We start from the raw sequence: 25,324 nt of genomic DNA on the forward strand, positions 1-25,324 counted from the left end.
TGTTTGTTGTTCATATCAATATTTACTCTTTTATTCTTTATATGCCTTTTTGAAGAATGGCAATCTGAGGTGTTTATTTACTTATAATGAAGTTTATCATAAAGTGTACCGAAATGGAAGTATTGAGCTATTTCAATTAAGAATTTGTACTAATTAAATTAGAATTCTAACGGAATGATTGAATTGGTAATTGCTGTATACTAATAAAGTACAATGTATAATTCATTTTAATTGATTGTCGTTCCCCTAATAGAAATACATTTTTAGTACTGTACAAAATGTATACTCGCTATCATATCTTAATGTACATTTAACAGCTAAAGACAGAACTATTTCTACTTGATTTTATTCTTTTTTTATATTTGAGTTACTCCATACCAGAAATGAAACAAACATGGAAGCAATTGACATACATTATCAATAACCTTGCTATATTCACCATGACCTTACGTACAGTAGCCTGTCCCCAGCAGTCCTCTGTCAGTTTCTTCTCTTTTGTTCTTTCCTTAATTACATGATGATTACACAGATTTGCTGAAATTATTCCTTTGTATTCATGAAGAAGTTTTGTCATACCACTTAATAACACATGGTTGAACCTTTTCAATACAGATGTAGCCCTCATTTGACCTTAAATTATACTCAGGTCATGTTCAAAATCAAACTATGTGAAAGAATATTAAGTTGGTTTCAAGGAAATGGTGATAATGTGTATTATATCAGATGCAAATAGGCTTTTTCTTCAAATACACTGAAGCCTTTTTTATTCATTTTAGTTTTTTTAGGAACTGGTAACTAATTGCACCAAAAAGTGATTAAATAATAAAACTATCACTATGTATTAGTATTAGTAGTAGTAGTAGTAGTAGTAGTAGTAGTAGTAGTAGTATATTCAGTATTACATATCTAAAATGGCACTGCACATATCTCTTCAACCAATCACAAACTCAAGTATCTAACTATTTATATATTTTATCCATAATAAACATTTCCTCAGCAGTGGTGTGATGGGAGTGAAACTCCGAGCTGCTGACCAATCAGAGGGAGTATGTGCATCATCCCAGCAGCAGCATCAGTGTGTGTGAGAGTGTGTGCGTGTGTGCAGTAGTAGCTTTAAACAGGGGGAATCTGGACACCCTCTCTGAATTGAATAGGACCCTCTGCAGGCAGGCCGTGCTTTTTCTGTCCCTCTCAATGTGCTTTTTACCAGATGGAAGCAGAGGTCTTAAACCCCCAGATGATGGCAGACGTCAATGGCAACAATAAAATCAGTAACGCGGAGCTGGAGGTGGTAAAGCTGCAGGAATTAGTCCGAAAATTGGAGAAGCAAAACGAACAATTGCGGACACGAGCGAACGCTGTAAACAATTGCTCCATCGGCCCTCATCTCCAGACCTCGTTGTCGTGTCTACATGGTGGTACAGCGTGTTCAAGTGACAATTTATCCTGTAAATATGGCATCCCGAGTCCGACACAGTCTCATCCGTGTGCCCTCGGTTCACCGGAGGAGCCGATCGCGTATTTTCAGCCGAGCTCTGTGTCTCCTGACGCCGCTGAGGAGGACAGCCTCGCTCCTGGAGCCACCGTTTTGGATGAGGTTGATATTTTGGATCTCAACACCGTGCTCCCTATTGGAGAGCCTGAAAGCTGGTAATTATAATCTGTTCATATCTACCACTATATTGTACATTTATATCTGCATTTGCGGTGAAAATAAATCAGTGTTGTGTTTCTTTTTGCTCTGCTTAATAGGCCACAGGATTGTCAACTAGCCACAATTTTGTGAAATAATGTGTAATTCTACCCTGACATACTCTTATTGATCACATTATTGATCCATGTCCTCCTGGAATAGACTTGCAGACACCAGCGAACAGACTCAGTTTGTGCAGGAGGATAAAGAACAAAAACAGATTTGAGACAAGCTCTGGGCATCCCAGAATGCACTGTGCGTGCAGTATGGGTCTCTTTTAAAAAATAAGAAAGCACTGGGATGAAATTAGAAACAATGCCTCCCTTCAGCCTGTGATCCAACAGCTCTGTGTGCAGTGTTTGGCTCCAGGCTGAACTACTTTGAAGCACTGTATCTGCTCTGCTATGCTGACTTAGGTAGTTCACACACTGACATGCTGACTACTGAACCGTCCCCAGCTTTTCATATCTGATGTGATGATGTGGAAAATGTAGCACAATGCTGAATGTAGCACCAGCGTAATATACTCACTCCATTTAACATCACTGACCCTCAAGGGTTAGGCATATAACATGGCCTATTTGCTGAATGAAAGTTCATTTCTGTTTCGGTTGTAAGTGACACATCATTTTTATTTATTTTTTACAACCAACCTAACCTCCAGCCAATTGTAGCATATTCATATATCTTGTTTCTTGATTATTTTACAGTCCTGTAGGCTAAATTCAGAATTGTAAAGCTTGTTTTGCCCGCTTTCTTACGTGGTCAGATTCATTCCACTTATAGCAATTAGCTGATAAAATAGGTATCCAGTTTCCAGGTTATGAACTCCATTTATTTTTTACTTTTGTGTTAGTTTTGGCAAAGGTGCAGTGGGATGCAATTTATGGAAAGACAATTATTTTCAGTAATCTCCAAAAAAATCGTGATTAATATATTAATTATAAGTGAAATTGTGAAAAATTAGAATGTCAAGATGGCTTTTTCAATGTATTATTCTTTTCATCCCAAACCCCACTCTTGTCAAATCAAAGTCAGTTATGATAAAGAAAAGCAGGACATTCTCACAATTTAGAAGCTGAAAGCAGATAATATTAGTTTTTTGTGGTCAACAATGACTATTAATCCTGTATTGATTCTCTTATTTACAAATTGACTAATGGTTTCAGGTCTACCAGTACAGTATCTACAACCCACAGTGAGAAAATATACTATAATCCTGTGTCTCACTGTAGCGGTCACGTACTCACATCCTATATCACTGCATCGAGTGAAGCTGTCACCACTTTAATTTTTATTACACAGTACTGTTGGTGTCATAGACATAGTTTATATTGTAGCTAGTAAAATGGAATTGCTTTTTGTGAGAACTTTAACAGTGTATTGCCATTTGGGTTCTATTCCCTTTACACAGCCTTTGCAATGTCATGTTTTGCTTTCATTTATGAAATATCGCCACTGTAAAACAGGTCCCTCCAGATCCTCCAAGATACACAGTCAAGCAGCTTCCAGTTTATTTAACTTCAGCTCTCTGTACAGTAACAATATGGGCTGTAAAGCTCTCAGGACTAATTTGTGGGTTGTGCTGTGTGTTGCAGGCTGTATGTGATTCCCAAATCCAGGCTTCAGGGCGAGAGTGTCCTCAGCCCTCTCCAGTGGTGCAGGCAGGTCCTGGACCACCTGGGGCCAGAGGTGCAGCTGGCTAAGATGACCCTCCTTCACAGACTGGACCAAGGTACATGCTGTGTATTTATCACTCAGATTAACGGCTTGATCTGCGGCCACATGTGGACATCTGTTTCTCTGGCTGCTGACATGTGATCATAATCTGTGACGTGCTCGCAATATGTCTCCACATATACCAGCAGCAGTTTCTGAGCCGTGGGAGCGTTTTCTCTGCACGCAGCTCCGTGGTTTCTCACCATTTGAACATTTGACTCACTCTCTTTGAATTTATGGGTTTTTAAGCACCTCAGCTTTCTTCCCATTTACACATTTCAGTGTCTCCAGAGAATAATTAAGACCAGTTTATGGGATTTACTACTCTGCCCGTAAAACATAAAAACAATTTAGTTTGGAGGAACTCATGCTGTGCTGGTGGACGGCATCACTCCATGTGGAAAATGTGGAGATCAGCGTAGAGGGGATTATAAAGCTGTAGTCAAAGTATCACCATTACAATGAAACGCTAACACGTGGTCACATCTTTCCATCCTCAACGTTTTCAAGGGATGTTGATATTAATTGTCAGAGAGTTAGATGGGAAGATTAATGCTGCTCTCATGCCTTTATGTTCAAAATGTAACTGAAGCCAGCAGCCGCTTAGCTTAGCATAAAGACTGGAAATGGCTAGCCTATTAGTAAATCACTGGAGAGGACACAAAATCACCAATCCCAGGCCAAAAAATAGTCTACATTAACCCTCTTAAATGCCACAGATGTGTGTGTGAATTTTAAACTCTTCATTTTAAATTCAAATATAGTGCTCAAAGCCAACAAGGGCTGAATAGCTTCACAGATACAAATATTTTCATGCACACTTTTGACATGGCTTTGAGTATTGTTCTTATTTTTGGTCATAATTAGGATATTCTATAACTTATAGTAAAAAAAACATAGTAATACAGCAATTCAGCCCGCTTTATACATGATTATAACCATATTCTGGTATTAACATTTAGACTCACCCACATCACAGAAATCTGACATTTCCTCCACTTCGGTTATTAACTGTATTTTGCTCCATGTAGTCACCAGCAATGAAGGATCAGGGTAAAGATACTGCATCACTATTTTTATTTTTATTTCAGCATGTAAACTATTGTGACATAGGCTAATGTTTTTTGCTGATTTCAATCAACATAACTTAAGCTGCGCACCTGTGCTCACAAATTGAGTTTCTCAGCATATTGTGGTTAACTACAACCAGGATATGATGCTCATCTGCACCAACATATAAGCAGTGCTACTCAAATACATTTGCTGCTTGACACAGTTTTTTTGCATGTGGTGCTTTTACCGTTGCTACACTCATGCACAGGGATATGGTTTCCATGGGAACCATGCTTACATTAACTGGGTTTTTGAAGCCGATTTGCTCCACATAGCCACTCCAATAGACTGCACAAGAGACTCTTGTACTGTTGCACACAGAACTATTTACTGTGTGTACGGGTATGTCTGTGTGTGCTTAGATTTTAATATTTGAAACAAGTTTCAAGGTGTTCACCTTCATATTTGATGTGTCCAAACGGGAATGTAACAATGCGTTTGTTAGTATTTGTTTGGATGTTCATTAGTGTGAGTGAGCATGTGTGTTTGTGTACGGTTCAAGGTCCACTTCTTTCTCTAAAAGCTGTATTCAGTGAAGGTTGGCTCTCCTCCTGTGGGTCATGAATACTTCCTTGTCTCTGAGCTCCAGTAGATGTTGTTTGTGTAACTTGCCCTGAATGCTAGTTTCATCCAGGGCCAGTTGAGGCTAATTGTGTCAGGAATGCCTAATGCTCCTCTCTGTCAGGTGTGTGCCTCTCTGACTACCAATCAGGGGAGGGAACTCTGTTTACACATTGAAAAAAAAAGTTGTGCACTATTACAATTGAAGGCCTAACTGTGGAAGGGATATGTAGTTTGAAATATTTAGTAATGATTTTAGAGACCAACTACATTTTTAATGAACACACAGACTGAAAACCCTTTCCAAAAGAGACAAAGGTTCAGCACCTAACACCAACTCTAAGGATTAGAAATGTTGACATTTGACAAGTCCAGAGTTATAAAATAGTTTGCATTAGTCTATAGGAAATTATAATATTACATGCTGGTACAGAAATGTAGGGATTAAGGGTAAAAGCTTGTTAATATTTTAGCACTTTAGTCCAAAAAACATGTGGCCCACTTATTAAGTATTTATTGTTTTTATGTGATGAATTCTGAACAATGGCAGAGGACATATGGACATACATAGTAAATGTCTTTGTCTTTACAGACATATACACCTATGTCTGTAAAGACAAAGACATTTACTTGTTCTATAAATATATGTTTTCACTAACCACATTTTACAGACTGCTAGCCATAATTGATTAGTGAAAAAAATACCACTTTCTAATAAGGCATACTTCATTAACATGTAACAAATTGTCATGTAATATGCCAAATGCTCCTCTTGTAATAAAAAGCTGTCTCAGTCTTTCAATATTAGTTATTTACTATTGAGCTGAACTTTATTAATTATGTTTTAGCCAATAATAAAGCTTTGAAATACAACGTATACCTTTTAATAAACAAATATGGGATGACAGCATTGTACCATGAATTTAATGCAGCAGGAGTTATTTTTAGCAATATAATAGTAACCTCCAAAACCCAAAGTAGTAGATCTAATTCTACATTTTTGGAATGGAATGTAGCCGCCATGTAAAATCCCTGCTTATCCTAAGATCCCTCCAAAAAAAATCTGTAGTTTATCCCAATAAGCTGCAGTAGTAAGATAAACCTTGTCTTACTGTATCAGCCTCTGCTGTCGGAGCCAGAACCTAATCATTTAAAGCATCAATACTGAGCTGTAAAAAGCAGATTAACATTTGGCCAGAGAGTGTTGGAAAATAATCAATATGCTCTATGTGTGTGTGCGGTTGTTTGTGTGTATCTGTGTGTGATACATGGTGAAGCAATCACACTAACATGTCCTTCGCTACAATCTTGTGTCCAGCTAAGCGGTGGCGAGGAGTCTCCTCCGTCCGTCCTTACAGCTGCATAGAGGGACTCTCCACCCTCAGCTTCCCTGTCCTGCCTTACACTAAACCTGCTGCACTAACCGAGTCCCCAGGTAACATAAACATATTCTACACATGCATATCTGCTAACCTCAGAGAGTCACTCTAATAATCAATGCATTGATTAGTTAATTGACAGTGATGTGCTGAGTAACCATTTCATTTACAAAATATTATTAAGCTTTTTACATTTATTACCACTTTGTAAAGACATACATGGGACCAAGAGGATGAGTCCTGATGAATTATGTGATCCTCAGATATTTTTCTTGTGTCAAAATGTATTTTTGTCCAACACTTTGTTTTACGAAGAAATACCTGTAAAACATTCATAAGAACTCCAAGTTACTTTGTGTATTAGAGCCAACGAGGAAATGTGAGCATGCTAACGTGCAAAACGAGGACGCTTCACAGGGTAAACATTCCCTGGTAAATGTTGTTGCCATGGTGAGCATGATAGCACGTTGGCCTGCTGATAATAGTGTTTAGTTCAAAACACTGCTGTGCTTCAATACAGCCTCAGATGTTCACTGGTATAGCTGTTGACTCGACTAGTTCTTGTTTATTTAACCAGGGTCATTTCAGTGCTGTGTTTTTAGGAATGCCCTTCTCCACATTCATACACTCACACATTGAAACTGCAGTACAACCAGAGTCTGATCTGATGGCCTCTGAACAGCGCTGCTTTTTGTATTCTCCTCACTCAGTTTTATCCTGCCAGTGTCGGGACTCAAGACAACTTCTTCAACCAAAGGCCACTGTTACCCTCTTTCCAAAGTTTAACAAAACAGCATAACAAAAAATCTAAAATGTTGACAAAACGTTCACATACATTCTCACATTTAAAGTCTATTCCTCTTTAGAGATAACAGTCTTTGAAGCTCAAATTCAAACCCACTTTTTCCTGTAACCTCATTTTTATTGCTACATTTCAAATCCAAAGTAATAAGAAAACATATCCAAAGTAATTTGTTGCGTCCAAAATACTTATGAAGCTCACTGCATGAAGCTAGTCTAGATGTAGATTCTTAAACAACCTGTTACTTGCAGTTTACAAACAGATTACAGCCGATTCCAGGCAGGAGATTATCTGCTCATGTACTCGGACAGATTGAAGCAACCACCAGATAAAAAAAACCTCATCCATATTTGATATAATGGCAGAAGTCAGTGGGTTCAGGTTAACCCTCTGAGACCCACATAGGACATTTACGTTTTTGTAAATGTTTGTGTTTTGCCTCATAAATTGTCATTTCTTTACAGTATAATAAAGTTGTACACATCCCAGAAATCAGCACAACTTCAGCTAATGATATGTGTCACTCATTAGAGACTTGTATACACTATAATTGGGGATATTTGCCCATACATGTTTTGTTTTTTTAAACGGAGCTTGAATTTTTTACTTATTTCATTCAAAAGCTAACCATAACATTGAAAGAAAAATTCAACGCAGACATTTGCACACATTTATTATCATTGTATCAGAACTGATTAGAAGATTCTAACTTATTATGTTCATTAGCTATGCCCATTCTTTTGGGCAGCATCCATGGGCGTGTTTTTGCCAGGAATTCTCATTTTTTGTCAAGACTACACATGATACATGGCATGCTGAGCAGATTCGTCTGAATTTTCATCGACATCGGCACCTTGAAAAATCAGCTCCAAAGCCTCAGCTGTAGTAAACTTCCTTGCCATACCTCAGTCTACTTTTAAGACACTAAAATAACGTGTTCCAACTTTTATTTTGTTTTCGCGCGTGGAATTATACCGGCTCTCGTTTCAATACACATAACAACGGAACTGACTCTGAATCAGACTCCGATTGGCTTTGACTGCATCCACTCAGAGTGTCCGATTCAGAAACGTGACCCAGAATCAAGGTGAAACTATCAGCATCTTTTAAAACTTTACGCACATCCGTTTCACCGAAATAAGTAAACGCCTCTCAATGAAAATCTGAATAGAGTTGTTTATTGCCATTTCTGTAGTTTAAGAGGAAACTCTGGCTCAAACAGCTGATGAGTTATGACTTATGACGCTTTGAACACAACGTGATATTTGGGATCGTATACGGCCCCGTGGGTCTCAGAGGGTTAAGCTTTGATTTGCATGTTAATGTCGGTGATTGAATCTTCTCTCTCTTTTTCTGTGTGTTTCCTAGTTCCATCATCTGCTCAGTCTTTACTCCAGTCGACTCTACCTTTCAGGGCCAGCTGCAACCTCAGTGACAGAGCGCCCACCTTCCTATCAAACTCCAATCTCCACAGTAAGACCTCACTGACAACATATCTCCTCCGCTCTGTCAGTCATATCTGCAGTTTCACCTAATGTGATTCAACACCCATCTGGAATGATTATCAACACCTTAACGTCACATTTGATATGGAACAGTCTGTATCACGTGTATTTGATCAAAAACCAATCGAGTGAATTATCCTGGTGTATTTTTAGACGTGGGTCGCAGGCATGCAGCGATCAGCCCACAGTCTTCCGTGGACAGTGAGGTGGGGGTGTCAGAGCTGGAGGACGACTCCATCTCTATGAGCTACAAACTGCAGGACATGACAGATGTGGAGGTCATGGCACGACTTCAGGAGGAGAGTGAGTGGACCATAAAAATGTCATGCAAAGAGATATCCTTCATGAAAACTGCAAGAATTGCGGGTGATAATAGAGTGCAGCAGGACTAAAACCCAGACATTATCTACTCTTCAGATTCCTTTTTCTGAAATCGATTGGATTATATTTATGGGTTTCTGGTTATATGTTTGACATAAGGTCTGTATTTACGCTTGAGAGATATGAATTTTTTTTTTTTAACAAAATACAATAAATGAGTAAATACCCCACTTTTTAAAAAGCTTTCACTTGTCCAAAAAAGATGGTCGCTAACGAGTGGCTAAATAAGATTTAAGTGATTATTTTTAGCTTTTGACTAACAGAAACTTTTGTTGCGACCAATCTTATTTTCTGCAAAGATTCAGTGGAAAAATCCCAGGCCTTTAGGTCGGACTACAGAAATATGCAGCTCTCTTTCGGTTGCATGCAAATAAACAGTAAGTGCCCACCCTATAAACACTGAGGTCTGATCTTCTGAAGAGATTGAGATAGATCACCATCTTACATTACTCGTGTATGGCTGAGACTAAGATTAATGTTTGACCTTTGAACAGTTAAAATTGAGTTGACAGTGTCACAAATCTTGATGTATGTTAAATTATGCAGGAGATTTCAGAAGAAACGTATCAGTCTGGTCTACATAAACATGACCGGAATAATAGATGAAGGGCGCCTTATGGAGAACAATGTATCATATACTATATGAGGTTCAGGTGTGTGTTTTTCCACAGATAAAAGCATTGATCTGTCTCCCTGTAGGTCTCCGACAGGACTACGCCTCTACCTCACACCCCCCCACAGCCAGCCGTCGCAACTCTGGCTTCACCTTACACACCCTCAGGCGCAGTGAGATGGATCTGGAGGAGGAGGAAGAGGACGACGAGGACGAAGGATACGACCTGCTCCCTCCTCCCCAGCCTCGACTGTTCCGCACAGGGTCTATGCAGCGGGGCGGCCTGCCCCACTCTCACACCTTCTCCAGTATCAGAGACTGCAAACGCAGCTCAAACACACCTCAGTTTTCACTCAGCGGACTCTCACAATACCTTGGACCCTCCAGCCTGACCACAGAAAACCACACATTATACAGGAATAGCACAGGTGAGTGTTTCATGAATTTGTTGAGCACTTGATATGAGATCACTAAATATCCTTAATGTCCCCTTTTTTTCTTAACACAATAACCCACATCCAAGATGCCCCATAGTTCTTACCACACCATTTCTGTGCCAAGAAAGATTTAGAGAGTTCTCTTGATGACAGGATTTAGTGTGTCAGTGTACTTGCGACTGACGTATGAAACAGATTTGATTGTTATGTTGAAGAGCTTAGAGATTAATGGAATAGCGAATTTTGAGAAGTTTGATACCACTCTCATCAATGTGCACTGTCAGCAGCAGCTTGGTGGTGCTTAGCATAAAGGCTGGCTAAACAGTTAGCTTTTCTCTTTCCAATGGTAACAAATCCAGGCTGGGTCTAGATGGTAAGCCTTGGTTCTAGGAAAATCTCTCGTAGTTGGGCAACGATTACCGCAATAGTTTTTGCAAATCAAGGTTTACCATTTGGACCCAACTCTAAATCTGCCTCTAAAGCTCACTAACGAACACATTATATCTTATTCACATCAAAACAAAAGTTGTTAAAATGACAAAATGCACATGGGTGTTATGTTGAGAACTTTTTCTTGGCCAGAAGCAGTGACTTTATTTCCTCAAACTCTGAAAGTATTCCTTTGTTAGAATGATAGAAACATTTGTGCTGAGCTTCATATTGAGTCTACAACTTCGATACCTGATGTGGTTTGTTAATATGGTTGCATAGACAAGCTACGGAGAAGCATGCCCAACCTGCTCCGATCTCCCAGCATGCCCAGTGTTCCCAGCAGTCCATGCCTGGCTTCCCCTCTCAACCCACCCTCCCACGGCCCCTCCTCCCTGCCAATGATATCCTCCCTCCGGAGCAGCCAGAGCTTTGACTCGTCAAGTGGGCTTGCTCGACTCCAGTCCTCCAGTAAGGATATTTTCTTCAAGTCCATGAATAAATCAGCGCTGTGGCTCATTTTTATTCATGAGTGAATGTTGAGCGCATTGGCAATTTCACATGCAGTAATTGCATTTCTGTCACTGATGTATTTATCTAACGGTTCACTCGCTGTGTTTCAGTTCCCTCCCCAGGCCAGCTCACCCAGCGAGTCCAGAGCGTGGGGAACTTTCCAACCACTCCCCGAAACCCTGTAAAAGCCACGGCTTACGTAAGCCCCACGGTGCAGCAGTGCCCCCCCACCAGCTCCCTGCCCACCTCCACCAGTCTGCACTCCATCCCCAGCTGCACCGCGCTGCCTCAGCTCCTCAAACACAGCAGCAGTTTCGTACAACAACCTTTAAAAGCCAGCAGCAACCAGCCAGCTGTTATTCGCAGCTCCCTTCCTCGCCCAGCCTCCTTTGTAGGAGCAAGTGGAGTTCCACGCGCAAGCAAAATCACGCAACCCACGCGCAGGTAAGGCCAGATATAGAAAGAAAATTCCGTTTGATGTGATTGTTTCCATTTGTCTGAAGAATACTGTCTCATGAATGTGAATCATTGAGTCTGTGCACGTCTCCTGTAGGAAATGGCTTTTCCCTCCGTCCTGCATTATCATACAGAATAATAACCTGGTTTTGGGTCATCCTCACACTGCTCCACTCCCCACTCTCTCTCCTTGCATTTCACATGCATTAGTTCCCTGTTGTTGGCAGTGTTGCTGTGGCTACTACGAGATACAGTATGTTGCTGTTCAAGTGTGCTGTCTGTAGTGTAAAACGTTATAAATCCTGCCATTAGCGTGGATAAGCTGTGTACATGTAAAAACAATGTGGATGAGCTAAAGCACGGCATGGCAAAGTGGTGCTGTTCTTTATAAATGCAATGTTCACATCCTGCTTCTGTCCTTAGTTGGCAAGCTCCGTCTGGCTCAACAATTTGTAAACTGTTTGCTCTGTCCTTTCTTTTTTTATAGCATAAATGAAACGATAATAGAACGTTTTCAGAATCTGCCCTTCTGGTTTACAGAATAGGAGTTAACAGGGCAAATGTCAGGCAAAGGCTGTGATGTGTGATAATAGTCAAATAATGAATGAACTGTCAGAAGTTTGGTCCCTAGGATTTTTAGACTGCAGTAACGTTAATGGTCCAAAATGTTGTAAACGTGCACATTTTTCATCCAAAAACCTGCCAATGTTCTTTCAGCAGGACCCCAAACTCCCCCTCCTCCCATTCCCCAAGGGTTGCAATTCATATAAGCCCTCTAAAAACCCAGAGAGAAACCTGAGAATTTGTATTTGACAATTTTAAGTAACTATCAAATACAAAAAGTTGTTTAAATGAAGTACTCTTTAAACATTTACACTGTTTGTCCTGAAGGAGGTGCTATAGGTAAAGGTCAAACTTTCACAGCCCAGCTAAATCAGTCTGTTTATGATACTTAAGTGGTTATTGCTTTTTAGTGTATTAAAGTATTTAATCTAGATGTTTATTTCTGTCCACAGTATGCTGACTCCTCCAAAGAGCGTGGCTGCCCTGAGTGCCCTGAGGGACAGCAGCTGGAAAGACGGCTGCTACTGAACTGAATAAACTGAAGTTCAAGAGGTTCAAGAGGTGCACAGGATAACGCTGCGTGGGACCCCAATGATTTAAGAGGATGCCCTTAAGAGGGCCCCGGTCTTGGGCTGTGACCCAAGAGAGAGTGACTGTTAACATTTCTAAAGGGCTCTACTCCTCACTGAAGGACGGAGTAGAGACTGTACGGGTCCAGCAGGCTGGATCTCTACATTACTACCTGCTGTAACACAGGCTGACACGACAAAACAACCTGGCAATATTCTGATACTCTGTTGTTAAATGTGAACTGAATCTTATTTGATATGTGTTTTTTGATTTGTCATTGTGGATAATTAAGGCTTTCATACAAGAATGAAGAGTTATTTGCAGTTAAAGCATAGGAAAAAAAACAGCCCCAGCTTTTGTACATGCTATGACTGATTTTGTACGACTAATTTTGCAATTATTGATTTGTGTCAGTCTGTCGTGTCAGATTTGAAGTTGAACCTGGAATTTTGTTAAATCCTGTGCCTGTTAAAAAGTAATGTAATTCATGTTATATTTATTGGCTGGACCTTGCAGCACTTTTGATCATAATTATGATTAACACTTTAAGTAAAAAAGACTATGACCTAAGTTAGTGTACACGCGTTATCTTTCCTTTCTCTTATTGTTTACATGAGAGCTAAGATTTCTAATGTTCTTTGATAAACATCATCGCTGAAATGACATTGCACAAAGAGCCCTAATGCTTTTTCTGTATGACAAGACTTTAGAGAGGATGTGGATTTGTAATGTGAATAAAAGTCTTTTAAAATATTTGCTTTACTTTTCTAGGCTTGAATATTTACGTACGTAGGAGGAAAAATCATTTCTTAACCAGATTAACATCAATTATATTGTTAATTAAGCGTGGACCAGGAAGAGCTGACATTATTCTGAAATATGATATGACAGTATTTTAAGTACGTGATATATTTACTTGGAAATTTAAAATGAACCGTTGATAAACTGTTAAAAAACACACTAATGGTTAAAAACATTGCTGTACATTTTCAGAAACATTACATTGTTCACTAGTTTAGTCAATTTCTTTAACTTTTAGCTGAAGACCATCCACTCTAATCGTCCAAGTTGTAAAACAACAAAGACCTGAAGGTGAAATGCTTTGAGCAAACAGCATCAAGTCAACAAAGAAGTCCATATACTCTGAGTTATTTAAAATATAAAAGTGACGACTGCCCTCTAATTGTAGCACAGTTCATGTGTTTGTTTTTTTTACGTTTATTGTCATTACATAGTACAGGTACTAGTAACGAAACAGTTTCTCTGCATTTGACCCATCCTAGTGTTAGGAGCAGTGGGCTGCCATTATTATGTACGGCGGTTTACCTGTAAGCATGGGGTAAGGGTTTAACTTGACAAGTGTTATCGTCACAAGGGAGCCAGAGTGACTAATGTTTAACAGAGGTGTGTGTTGATGATGAATCTCCCCAGTAACAAACCACGCTCACTTTTGGCAGACTGTATTTCAGGTGAGTGAATACAATCTATATTCTGGGATTTGGAATTTAGGAAGGTCTATGTATGTTTATTATATAGAAATCAATGATATCTGCATTTTTTTTCACAAGATCTGTTTGTTACATTAGGTTTATGAGAACAGTTGCTTAGTGTGCCCTGCACTGCTGATCTTTTGGAATTTGAAATAATGCCCAACAAAGCCCAAGAGGTATGTGTAATCTTTTTTATTATCACTTCCATATGACTTAGATCAGGATTTCTCTTGGATATCTTCATCTAAATCTCTTTATCTTTAAGTGACTTTGCATGTTGTTTTTCAGGATGCTGTGATTAACCTAAAGACACTGCAGGAGATTTCCAATCTGCTCGGTTTTGAGTGGACAGTTTTGGCATATGAGCTTGGTTTCAACAGAATTGAGATCGGTCGATTTCACACCAAATCCACAGAGAAGAGTGTTAGGACCAGGCTAGGACCATGTTGGAGAGCTGGTACACTGTGTGTGTGTGTGTGTGTGTGTGTGTGTGTGTGTGTGTGTGTGTGTGTGTGTGTGTGTGTGTGTGTGTGTGTGTGTGTGTGTGTGTGTGTGTGTGTGTGTGTGTGTGTGTGTGTGTGTGTGTGTGTGTGTGTGTGTGTGTGTGTGTGTGTGTGTGTGTGTGTGTGTGTGTGTGTGTGTGTGTGTGTGTGTGTGTGTGTGTGTGTGTGTGTGTGTTGGCCCTTGTTATTGTGCAGATTATAGACTATAATTACAGTATACCTGAATGGGGTTTTCCTCAGAATAACAAACAATTGCCTATATAGATTCAAAAAGTGCTAATGACTTCTTATACTACGTTTATTAAGTTATGTGAGTCTTCTTGTGGTGTACTGGGCTTCACTGGTTTATAGACATTGCCTCCTTAATGCAACTCCTTTTCACTCCTGCTCCATTCCTTGGACTCAAATGCTTCTCACATGTCTATCTTCAGGTATGAAAAGTCATGGGACAAGCCCAATAAGACCAAGCTGCTGCAGGATGGACTAGAGCGAGCAGGCCGACGGGACCTGTCTGAGAGGCTGCGCTGCCTCCACTGGGGCCACCAGAAGCTGAGCCATAGGGTTGAGCTGCCCTCAGCCTTCCCCTTCCTCATAACTGTCCACAAGACCATCCACAACCAAGACGCACTGCGCAGGATCAACGACCTCAACCGTAGATAAACTTAAAGCTGGGTGAAAATGTGAAAAATGTGGCACTTTCTACATGGCGCACTGCAAATAAATGTACTGTGTCCTTGATCAAACAAGTGAGAAGCATGGGCCATGTATAAAGTAATGAAACTTTCTATATTGGAATACATTAAAAGAGTTTCAATAAAGATGAAAAGTCGAATTAAAGGACTCATTTTTAAATCTTTGTAATCATTAACAAATCACTTGTGCAACCCTTGTGTGGTGTTCAGGTCAAATTGACCCGATTTCCATTTTCAATGAATAAAAAAAAATATAAGGATATTTTCGTTCAACCTGAAACTCAATGGCCGAAGATTATTTATTGTGAAGGACATGTGGAATTGTTTTTATTTTTTTCCACTTATGAAAAAATGCCCACCCGCATTTATGTCCTTCATAAAAGGTTCGGGTCAATCTGACCCGGATACAATACCAGGACAAAGAGACAGAGAAAAACACACATAAACACACAAACTAAAGACACATAAACACACAAACTAAAGACACACACACACACACACACACACACACACACACACACACACACACACACACACACACACACACACACACACACACACACACACAAACTAAAGACACACACACACTCACAAAATCGTATGCATATAGAAGCTGTTTGATCCTGTTTTCCCTTGATTTTTACCCTTTGTAGTGTGTACACACAACTATCCTAGAACATTATAAATATTTTAGATCTTCCAGAAATGTATAAACATTTTAAATTTTCTCGCACTGTCCCCCTCGCACCTGCACGCCGGAGGAGGGACTAAGCAGAGACATAACCTCACATTACAGTGTAGTGCAGAACTACAATTATCTACCATCAAAATGGCCAAAAGATATTCTGCTTAGAGAGCCTTGCAGCTAATAATGGATGAGAGTGAGTGGAATGCATTAGAAGAACACGGTGAAGTGGAACAGGAAGACATTTCTGAAGATGAGGATAATGTGGAGGTAAACTCAGAATTTGACAGCAAATTGGAAGATGAACTTGACTCAGAGCCAGTTGCTGGAAGACCCCCACAGCCAGCCGCAAGAAGACCCACAGTCAGCTTCTGGAAGACCCCCACAGCCAGCTGTGAGGTCTGTGGACCCTCAAAGGACTCAAAGACACAGACTACATGCAGCAACTGCAACAAGTGCATGTTGAATTTAGTTCTGTATTTTTTTAAAACCCTGAAATATGTCAATTTGACCCGAACATTACCAAAGGGTGCGAAATGTGAACATAACACAAGGGTTAAAATCTTCAAATTGCTTGTATTTCTCATGAAATAAATGTTTTGTGATTATGTTATGTCCTGTAATGAAAGAAAAAGCCATGTAAATGACTGAGAATCTGAGATGCTGCAAGCAGGACATCTTTAAAATCATGTTGAAAAAATTGTTAGATTTATTTAATAATATTTTTACAAAATGAAGATTGCTGGCTGAATAAATAAATAAAGTTTAGCATAAGCATTCGTGTACCCGTGTACCCCTACTCTCTTATTTTTGAATAAACCTCAATTTGACCCAGATCCACAAACCAATCAGAGAGGCGAATGCTACCCTATCAAGGTTGTGTGAGCCAGAGCGGAAGTCAAGTAAGAATGCCTTCAAATTAAGAGATTACATTTTTTTCATATTGAGTTAAAAATATATATATTTAAGTAGTGAAGGGTGATAAACGTGAATATTGCCTATTAACTATTAGATAACTTATTAAATTGAATATAGAGTGAAACAAAAGGAAATATGTGTAACACTTGTACATGTAGCTGGGCTTTATTTTGACAACGTCTCCCGGAAATTGTAGTTTCAATCCAAAAACCGTTTGACACTCAAAACAGTTGTCAGCATTTACCAGAGAAATCAAAGAAAATCGACACTACTGTCAGTGACTCTCGGTACAATTGATGGATTATCGTACATTTAAATGCGATTTTAGGATTAGTTGGACATATTGACTTTCAGCTGGTAATGTATTTTTCACAGCATATGTTTGATTTTCCTCTATGAACGGATGTGTTATTATCTGCGGACGGATATATCCATGAGCCTCTCCCGTTATCCGAATATGTCAACCGTATGACGGCGGTTTATTTGACACATCCGCCGACGTAAAATAGCAATACATTGCTCACTTAAGTTGCTGTAATGGCTATGGCGTTGAGTTTCTTCAGTGGTCCCGAGGTGCTCGAGGACGTGAATCACGCTCGGGGTTTGATGGACGAGTTGAAATTCCTGTATGACTGTCGCCTGCTCGGGGACGTTACTATCGGAGTGGAGAGTGAAGAGGAAGAGTCAACCGGAGAGGGAGCCAGGGGTGACATTGGACAACTTTTCCTGTGCAGCCGCAACGTCCTCGCAGCTGCCAGCCCTTACTTCAAGAGCATGTTCACCGGGGGGTTAAATGAAAGCATGCAGCAGAGAGTGGTCATCCGCGGGGTGGACTCTGAGTCCATGTCTGTTATCATCGACTACTGTTACACAGGCAGGGTTACCATCACGGAGAGCAACGTCCAGAGGCTGTACGCAGCATCAAACATGCTCCAGCTTGAGTACATCAGGAAGGCTTGCTCCAGCTTCATGACGAGGAGGCTGGACCTATCAAACTGTGTGGGGATTCTGAAATTTGCTGACTCTTATGACAATCCTGAATTGAAGGACACTGCTCAAGCCTTTATAGCAAGACATTTTAGCCAGGTGTGTAGTGGAGGGGAGCTCTGTGAGTTGGATTTGATACAACTGAAAGAGATATTGTCTCTGGACGCTTTGGATGTGGACTGTGAAAGGAAGGTCTGCTCGGCTGCTTTGCAGTGGATAGAGGACAATGCACCACAGAAAAGGGAGGATGCACTACAGGCGTTGAAATGCGTACGCTGGAACTTGTTTAACGAGAAGGACAAATGTTACCTGGAGGGTCTCATGGCTAGGCCTTTAATTGAGAAATACCTCGAAACCTTCTTTAACACGTCTGCAGAGGTCAGCTGTGCAATACCTGCAACTCTGGACATACCAAAACAGAGAATAGGTGTAAATGCAAAAGAAATGATCCTCTTTTTCGGCCTACCAAACGACAACATAATGTGCTGCGACCCTTACTCAGAGGACCTGTATTTCATGGCTCCTCCTTTAGAAGACCTCAGCAGTCAGGATTACAAACGCTCTACCATGGAGTCCTTAATCGCCTGTGCCACCCCTGACAACAACCTGTACCTAGCCTCCCACCTCTCCAAACACTTCTGGCTGTACAACCCTGTGATGAACAGCTGGCAGGAGTTGGCAGAGAGGCCGCTGGGGAGGATCCACTCTGGGATGGGCTACCTCAACGGCCATGTTTACCTCCTGGGAGGACGAAACCCAGTGACGGATTCCCGACTGAAGGAGGTGGAGTGTTACAGCATCCAGAGGAACCAGTGGACATATGTGGCTCCTTTGCCTCATTCTTTAGGTAAAATGCAGGTGGTGGCACTAAACGATCAGCTGTATGTGGTGAACAAAAGGAGAATGCTTTGCTACGATCCCAGGAGGAACCGCTGGCGCCACTGTGGATCACTGAGGAGGGACAAGCTTCATAAGGCCTGCGTGTATCAGGACCAGATCATCTGTGTGTGTGACATCCCTGTGGTGAAAGCCTACAGCCCCACCCGAGGGGAATGGAAGAGGCTGGGGGACATTCCCATCGACAGTCGGGCCCTGAACTACCAGGTGATCCAGCACAACAACAAGCTGCTCCTCCTCACTCAGACGTTACTACAGCACAACAAAAACAGGGTCCTCATTCATGAGTACGACCCCGGCAGGGACAACTGGAAGAACATCATGGCGGTGTATGTGTCCACCCTGGGGCCCGTGTGTGTTTCTACACGCGTGTACCCAGCATGCCTAGGCTCTGCGCACAGCTTCTCTACAGAGGAGGACGATGACAGTGGCTCCAGTGCCGACTGGGACTTTGACGGGTTGACGGACGCAGACTCAGACTCTGGCAGCTCTAGCTCTTTCTCAGATGAGAACTGGTAGTTAAATGTTTTACTGTGTCAATAAAAAGTTTTAATTATGTATCGCTTTGTGGATTTTTACAGGGTTCTGACTGCCAGAAAAAGCTCAGCGAATTAATGAAGTATTAAAGCCAGCCATACAGTTGAAGAAGTCCATTGAAATCTTTATTTCACATGGACGGATAAAGATAATTTTTTAAAGAAAATAAACTTAGCAGAGTTGGTTTCAGAATTGCCAAGAGACAAGGCCTTTTTGTTCAATTTCTATCATGTGCTGCCAGCACTAAGGTCTGCTAGATTCTTGTTTACACAATTACTCTTGACTTGTATGTGATGGAAGTTCCCCTTAAGAGCCATACTTTAGCACATTCATAAGGGCAGCTGAATGAAAGTGACTCCAGAGATGTAGTGTTACCTTTCCATTACATTTGAACACTTTGCCTCAGGTCGTCCTACAATATCCGTATTGCAGTGGTTTCCAAACTGAGCCTTTGGAAATAAACTACAATTTAATATACCTTTTTCATCGGTAAGAGTATTACTTCCACCTGTGCTCCACTTGTCAAACATTTCTGTGAACAAGATCTCTTTTAAGAGTGCTTTGATTCTGCTGCAGAAAAGTAACTTACCAACAAGTACAAAATAATAGACTTGTGACGATCATTCAAATAAAAATCTATTCTGCTCTTGAGTTCACTGTCAATATAGCATGAAAATGTTGTGTTTTTATGTTACATCTCTGTCCGCTGCATTTGTTTGTATTTCTTTACGTGGGATATGGCAAAAAAAAATCCCTCATGCAAGTTGCTTTATATTTGAAAATGTTCCTCCAGAGTTACACAATAGTTTTTAGGTTCAGTTTACACGGGCTGAGAAGTAATCCCTGAAATAAAATTCCCTTTAATGTGTTATATCACCACAGGGCCCCTTTAATGTATTATATCACCACAGGGCCCCTTTAATGTGTTATATCACCACAGGGCCCCTTTAATGCTCTGACATTGTGTTGTTATGTTGTATAAAGACAGAAATATAGATTTTATTTAACTTGAATAAATGAGCACACCTGCTGACGATTGCTGTCAAATCATGACTGTGACTTTTGGGACATCCGGTAGCTGAAGTGCCTCATGTTTCTATGACTACACAATATGAAGGGCTTTAACATGTGCTGTCCTTTTTTACCTTGTCGATGCACTCCAAGATGTTACACACAGCTGAGGTGTGTAGAAGCCAATGTACTGTAAGCTCACTCAGGTCTAGGCTCCAGCAAAAGCCTGTATGCCATGATGTGATTTTGTAATGAAGTAAAATGATGTGATTTTTTTGTGACAAATTATACATTTATGATTTTATTTTTAATTATTTAATGAAGTTTATGTGTTTGCATATCTATGATTTAACATCTATGTTGTATTCGAAAGCCAAACTGTTTCACAAAGTGTTGAGTATTGTTTGGTCCTGATTCATTGTTTTAGTTTGAGGACATTTTGTCTGCATGTCGACTAATACACTGTTGCAAAGCCATCATCCGCCCTAACCATTCATACATTCAGTTACCAGTTTATTTATTTTGTATTTATTAGTTATGCTGAAGCAAATATAAGGGTCTCTAATGAACTACTCTCATTGATATAAATGCTGTATACACATATTGAAATCACGTCTCAGTATCAAAATACTACAAACTGTAGCCTCTTCATTTAACATAAAGTGTATTAAACCCCTTTATATCAATGATATGAGACTTGGTTTCAGCTAGTTGTACCCAATAAACTGGTAAATAAGTGTAGTGTTGTCCCCCTGTATGATGCATAACTGAAGTATTATATTTGAGTTGTGTTTGTGTCAGAGAGTCTATTGTATTGGACTCCAATAGTTGTACTGTAACTCAAAGAAGACAATATATAAATAATCATGTCAAAATACTTCACTTTTCACAATCATGCAGATTTTTTATTTACGTTGTATAAAGTCATATCCACAGAACATGGGGATTTGCAAATACTTACCCTGTAAACACATACTTGGTTTAACACAATATGATAGGCTAAAATGAAAAGTTATAAACGCTTATTCAGACTTTACTCAACATCAATAAAAAGAATATTTGTTTGTGGATTGTCTTCTGTGTGTTACAACTAAAGTCAGTTAAGAAACGTCCATGAAGGGGGGATTGACTCCGTAACACATGGCCTGGATTATAAAGTTGTTTTTGGTGTTTGTTTCGAAATAAATGTGACTGATGCAGAAGAGCATTTGTATGTGTATTCATTTTCCAAACCTTTAATAACTGGTCGTGTTTATAACACATAAAGCATAAAATACAAGATTTCATGATGAAATGATCTAGTAGTCACTGACAATTTTGTTTTGCTTTGTTTTAGGGGTGTGTTGATCAGTGTATTGTTATTCCTAATGGAATATTAGATTCAAAGGTTTTATAATATATATATATATATAAAGCCTATTTTTTAAATGTGCATTTTAAACAATACATCATGTAATTGTGATTAACAAGGATAATAAGATACTCCCATATAATATCAGATACAAAATAAAACATTTATTCTCAATAAATACAAACAGTAATAAGTCAATAAAGCAGTTAACTTGTATCGTAAAATATATTCTATACTGTTTTTATGAACATGTGTCTTTGTTATTGTTTGGTAAATCAAAGGGAAAAAAACTTGTTTTTTATTTAATTTACTCCATTTTTATGTATATGTTCCCAATGCAATACCATTATATCTTAAAATGTGTATGCTCTTATTTGATTGCTCTTGAATTAAGTCATGCTTAATATGGTATGGTGTATTAATGGTAAATGTTACCGGCAATCTCGCGATGTTTCAGACGCCGTTCAGATCAGACCGCGAGAAGATGAGCGATGGCAATAGAAACAAAACCTGAGGACGAATTTGACACTGTTTTTGATCAAAATGACTCGTTAGAGCTGTCTTCGAGCCACGATTATGGGAATGCACAAGCTCGGATATTCAAGATAATAGTCATAGGAGATTCAAATGTGGGAAAGACGTGTTTAACTTACCGATTCTGCGGGGGCACTTTCCTGAAAAACCCGGAGGCAACGATCGGGGTCGATTTTAGAGAGAGGACGCTGGTGCTCGATGGGGAGACTATCAAGGTGAGAGGACTCTAAAAAGCAACATACACTTTAATGTCATGCACACCTGCATTTACAGCGAGATTACCGCAGCCATCTGCCTGAGCTACGTACAGTTTATATACATTGGGACTGCCTGACGTGGAGGCTGTTTTCAGACATTCAAAGCCTGCATGGGGATAGAATAACACCCATACAAAATATAGGCCTACCTTTACATTTACCAGCCGGTGTTTCCTCCATTTCTCAATTAAATACATAGTAGTTTATAGAACCATTATAGAAAAGATGTGAAAGGGGAACATGTCTACATCGATGTGGACTGTACCGACAGGATAATTTAATAATCCTGCAGAAAACACTATAATTTTCACACTGCATTTTTTTAAATAAAGATATGCAGAGACATCAATGGCTATTTTCTTTGTGATCAAATGTATTTTATTATTTTAACCGAAGAGATAGATATACTGTACAATCAGCATCAGGGCTGTGCATTTAATAATAATAATAAAGTCAATCAAACAAATAAGATACACCTATACACAGCCAACCCACAACCTGTGAAATAGAAAATTAAAATAACACGTTATTATCTCAAGATAACCCCCTTATAATGTATCATGTCGTTTTCAAGGGGGCCCCAAAAAAACACTTTTTGTACTATTCAATAAACAGCTAGTACAAAAAGCATTAATATACAACACAACAAAGACGAAACTCCCAACTAACTGTCAGATAACTGAATTGCTATGCAAGTATGATTAGATTCCAAAGCATACACAATCAAAATGAAAAAGAGAAATTATCAACATATGTAATATTTTCTTGGGATTGGTTGGAAAATATAGATTTACTCTCACCTTCAATTATGTCTTTTTCACATGCATTATCTGCTTGTGCTGTACCAGTTGCAGATCTGGGACACGGCAGGTCAGGAGCGTTTCAGGAGGAGCATGGTGGAGCACTATTACCGCAGCGTCCATGCCGTCATCTTCGTGTACGACGTGACCAGCCTCTGCTCCTTCGAGAGCATCCCAGAGTGGATCGAGGAGTGCAGCCGACACTGTGTGGGGCCCCTGGTGCCCCGCATCATGGTGGGCAACAAGTGTGACCTGAGGGACCGCCGGGAGGTCCCCACCACCGCCGCCCAGTGTCTCGCCGACAGCTACAACTTCCCACTGTTTGAAACTTCAGCCAAGGATCCTGCTGAGAAGGAACATGTTGACGCCATCTTTCTGACTTTGGCTTATAGACTGAAGAGCCACAAACCCCTGAGACTGAAGCAGCCCAGTGAGAGCAATATCAGGCAGCTGTGGAACCAGAAAGAGCAGGAAGCATCAACTTGTCAATGCTAAGGTCCTGTATCGATGGAGTGAGCGGGTCATCAGGATACGTTTGCTGAGAAAGAGTCTTTTATGATCCTTAGGTTAAAAAGGAAGATATGTACCATGGTTTTCCACTTTCCCTGCCTGATACAAGTCATAGCTAGTGACAATATAGGCCTATATGTTTGCACACTTTTAAATCAACATTTCAATGAAATGCATGAATGGAAATGGAGGTTAGCCAAGCATTTGTAGCTCAAATTACAATTGAAATCCCTTCATGGAACAGTGCATTGCGGAATGCACTTTAATACGTAGACATATGCAAACGGCCGTCTGGTAGCACCGCATTTTATCTACACTATCCAAAGCTGACAATAAATTAAGGGATAGCATGATTTCAATGCAAGTATAAGGACCAATAAGGTACATTGAAACTGTGGGGAAAACCACATATCGTTTTATTTATTTAAGTTGTGTTTCAAACTGATATTTGAAAGTTGCAGCATGAGTTTTGATGCTGATGTTTTGAGTGTGTATTTAGCAAATATAAATATGAAGGTAACCAGCCTTGTGTCAGCAAAGAGAGCTCACCAATGATGAAATGTAGCCATCTTATGGGACAAAATGCAAATCCACATAAATCACTTGAAAAGCATGAGTGAATACATGCACAGCTGTCTTTTAACATCATTATACCAGAAGGTATTGAAGATAGGCGATCAAAATCACAATTGATTGATACTTGTGTTGCATGTGAACAAAAATGCAAACACTTTCCAATTGAAATGGAGATCTGTGACAATAAGCTGCACATCAATAAAAGTGGTGTTATTGAGGTTTCTGGTTCGTTGGTAATGATGTAAACTGCAAATGAGGTTGTAGCCTACTTATAAATGCACATACACATGATCAAGGTATAATAATATATTGTATTGGTTGGTGATAAGCCCTGAAAAGCAGTGTATTTTTATCCATTCACAAAACATGGAAGATTGAAGTCAAATTAATTGAAAATCACACTTTTGCGCCAGGGATCTTTACTATCTGTAGAGCATAGGACAGCCTCTGTCCTTTTCACCCTGGCTTTTGACAACTACCCAAACCAAAACCCCTTTATAAAACACACGCAATTATATTTATTAAGGCAAACTCTACATTCTGATGATTACCGTATAATATGATTAAAAGCTCAAAATCAGGATTTCATTGACTTTTAGGAGATGTTCTGCTTCATTCTAGTTTGCTGTATTTGATAGTATTTTTGCGACTAGCGGAAAATGTTTGCATAGCAGCAACTGGGATGTGTTCGAGAAGGCCTGTAAACTAGCATGTTGTTCAAAGTGTTTGTCGCCAGCTGTTAATGTTATATGTGAAACATAAACAGAAATGCAACTTCCGAAACAAGTTCAGGATTTCTACAGGAATTTGACAGCGAGACTTTGCTCTACCTCTCCACCAG

The 25,324-nt window shown here is 39.8% G+C and overlaps 4 protein-coding genes across 7 annotated transcripts; all 4 read left to right on the plus strand.

The window, feature by feature from the left end:
- Positions 1–1,116: 1,116 nt before the first annotated feature.
- slain1a (SLAIN motif family, member 1a) lies at positions 1,117–13,488 on the plus strand. Of its 3 annotated transcripts, XM_034110356.2 has the most exons (9): positions 1,117–1,650; positions 3,292–3,428; positions 6,405–6,521; positions 8,636–8,740; positions 8,926–9,075; positions 9,853–10,194; positions 10,915–11,103; positions 11,256–11,589; positions 12,618–13,488. In XM_034110356.2, exons 1-9 carry the CDS (start codon positions 1,211–1,213, stop codon positions 12,691–12,693), a joined length of 1,890 nt encoding a protein of 629 aa, XP_033966247.1. In that variant the 5' UTR covers positions 1,117–1,210; the 3' UTR covers positions 12,694–13,488. The 3 variants fall into 3 exon arrangements, with proteins under 3 accessions (XP_033966247.1, XP_033966248.1, XP_033966249.1); XM_034110357.2 differs by lacking the exon at positions 6,405–6,521; XM_034110358.1 differs by lacking the exons at positions 1,117–1,650; positions 3,292–3,428 and having other exon boundaries at positions 6,507–6,521; positions 8,682–8,740.
- Positions 13,489–14,124: 636 nt separating this feature from the next.
- Positions 14,125–15,604, plus strand: LOC117467078 (uncharacterized). Its single transcript, XM_034110658.2, is given in 5 exon segments — positions 14,125–14,204; positions 14,322–14,401; positions 14,514–14,651; positions 14,654–14,682; positions 15,160–15,604. Coding segments are annotated over 4 exon segments (417 nt in total). The 5' UTR covers positions 14,125–14,204; positions 14,322–14,380; the 3' UTR covers positions 15,389–15,604.
- A 1,645-nt stretch (positions 15,605–17,249) lies between these two features.
- On the plus strand, positions 17,250–21,659 carry kbtbd7 (kelch repeat and BTB (POZ) domain containing 7). The gene has a single exon (XM_034110502.1). The coding sequence runs from the start codon at positions 17,561–17,563 to the stop codon at positions 19,424–19,426; it is 1,866 nt and encodes a 621-aa protein (XP_033966393.1). The 5' UTR covers positions 17,250–17,560; the 3' UTR covers positions 19,427–21,659.
- A 627-nt stretch (positions 21,660–22,286) lies between these two features.
- Positions 22,287–24,717, plus strand: LOC117466780 (ras-related protein Rab-33B). 2 transcript variants are annotated; one of them, XM_034110225.2, is made up of 2 exons: positions 22,287–22,555; positions 23,452–24,717. In XM_034110225.2, the coding sequence occupies exons 1-2, from the start codon at positions 22,298–22,300 to the stop codon at positions 23,890–23,892; spliced, it is 699 nt and encodes a 232-aa protein (XP_033966116.1). In that variant the 5' UTR covers positions 22,287–22,297; the 3' UTR covers positions 23,893–24,717. The 2 variants fall into 2 exon arrangements, with proteins under 2 accessions (XP_033966116.1, XP_033966115.1); XM_034110224.2 differs by having other exon boundaries at positions 23,446–24,716.
- The last annotated feature ends 607 nt before the right edge of the window (positions 24,718–25,324 follow it).

This window comes from Pseudochaenichthys georgianus, chromosome 21 (genome assembly GCF_902827115.2).
Source record: "Pseudochaenichthys georgianus chromosome 21, fPseGeo1.2, whole genome shotgun sequence".
Classification (NCBI taxonomy): domain Eukaryota; kingdom Metazoa; phylum Chordata; class Actinopteri; order Perciformes; family Channichthyidae; genus Pseudochaenichthys; species Pseudochaenichthys georgianus.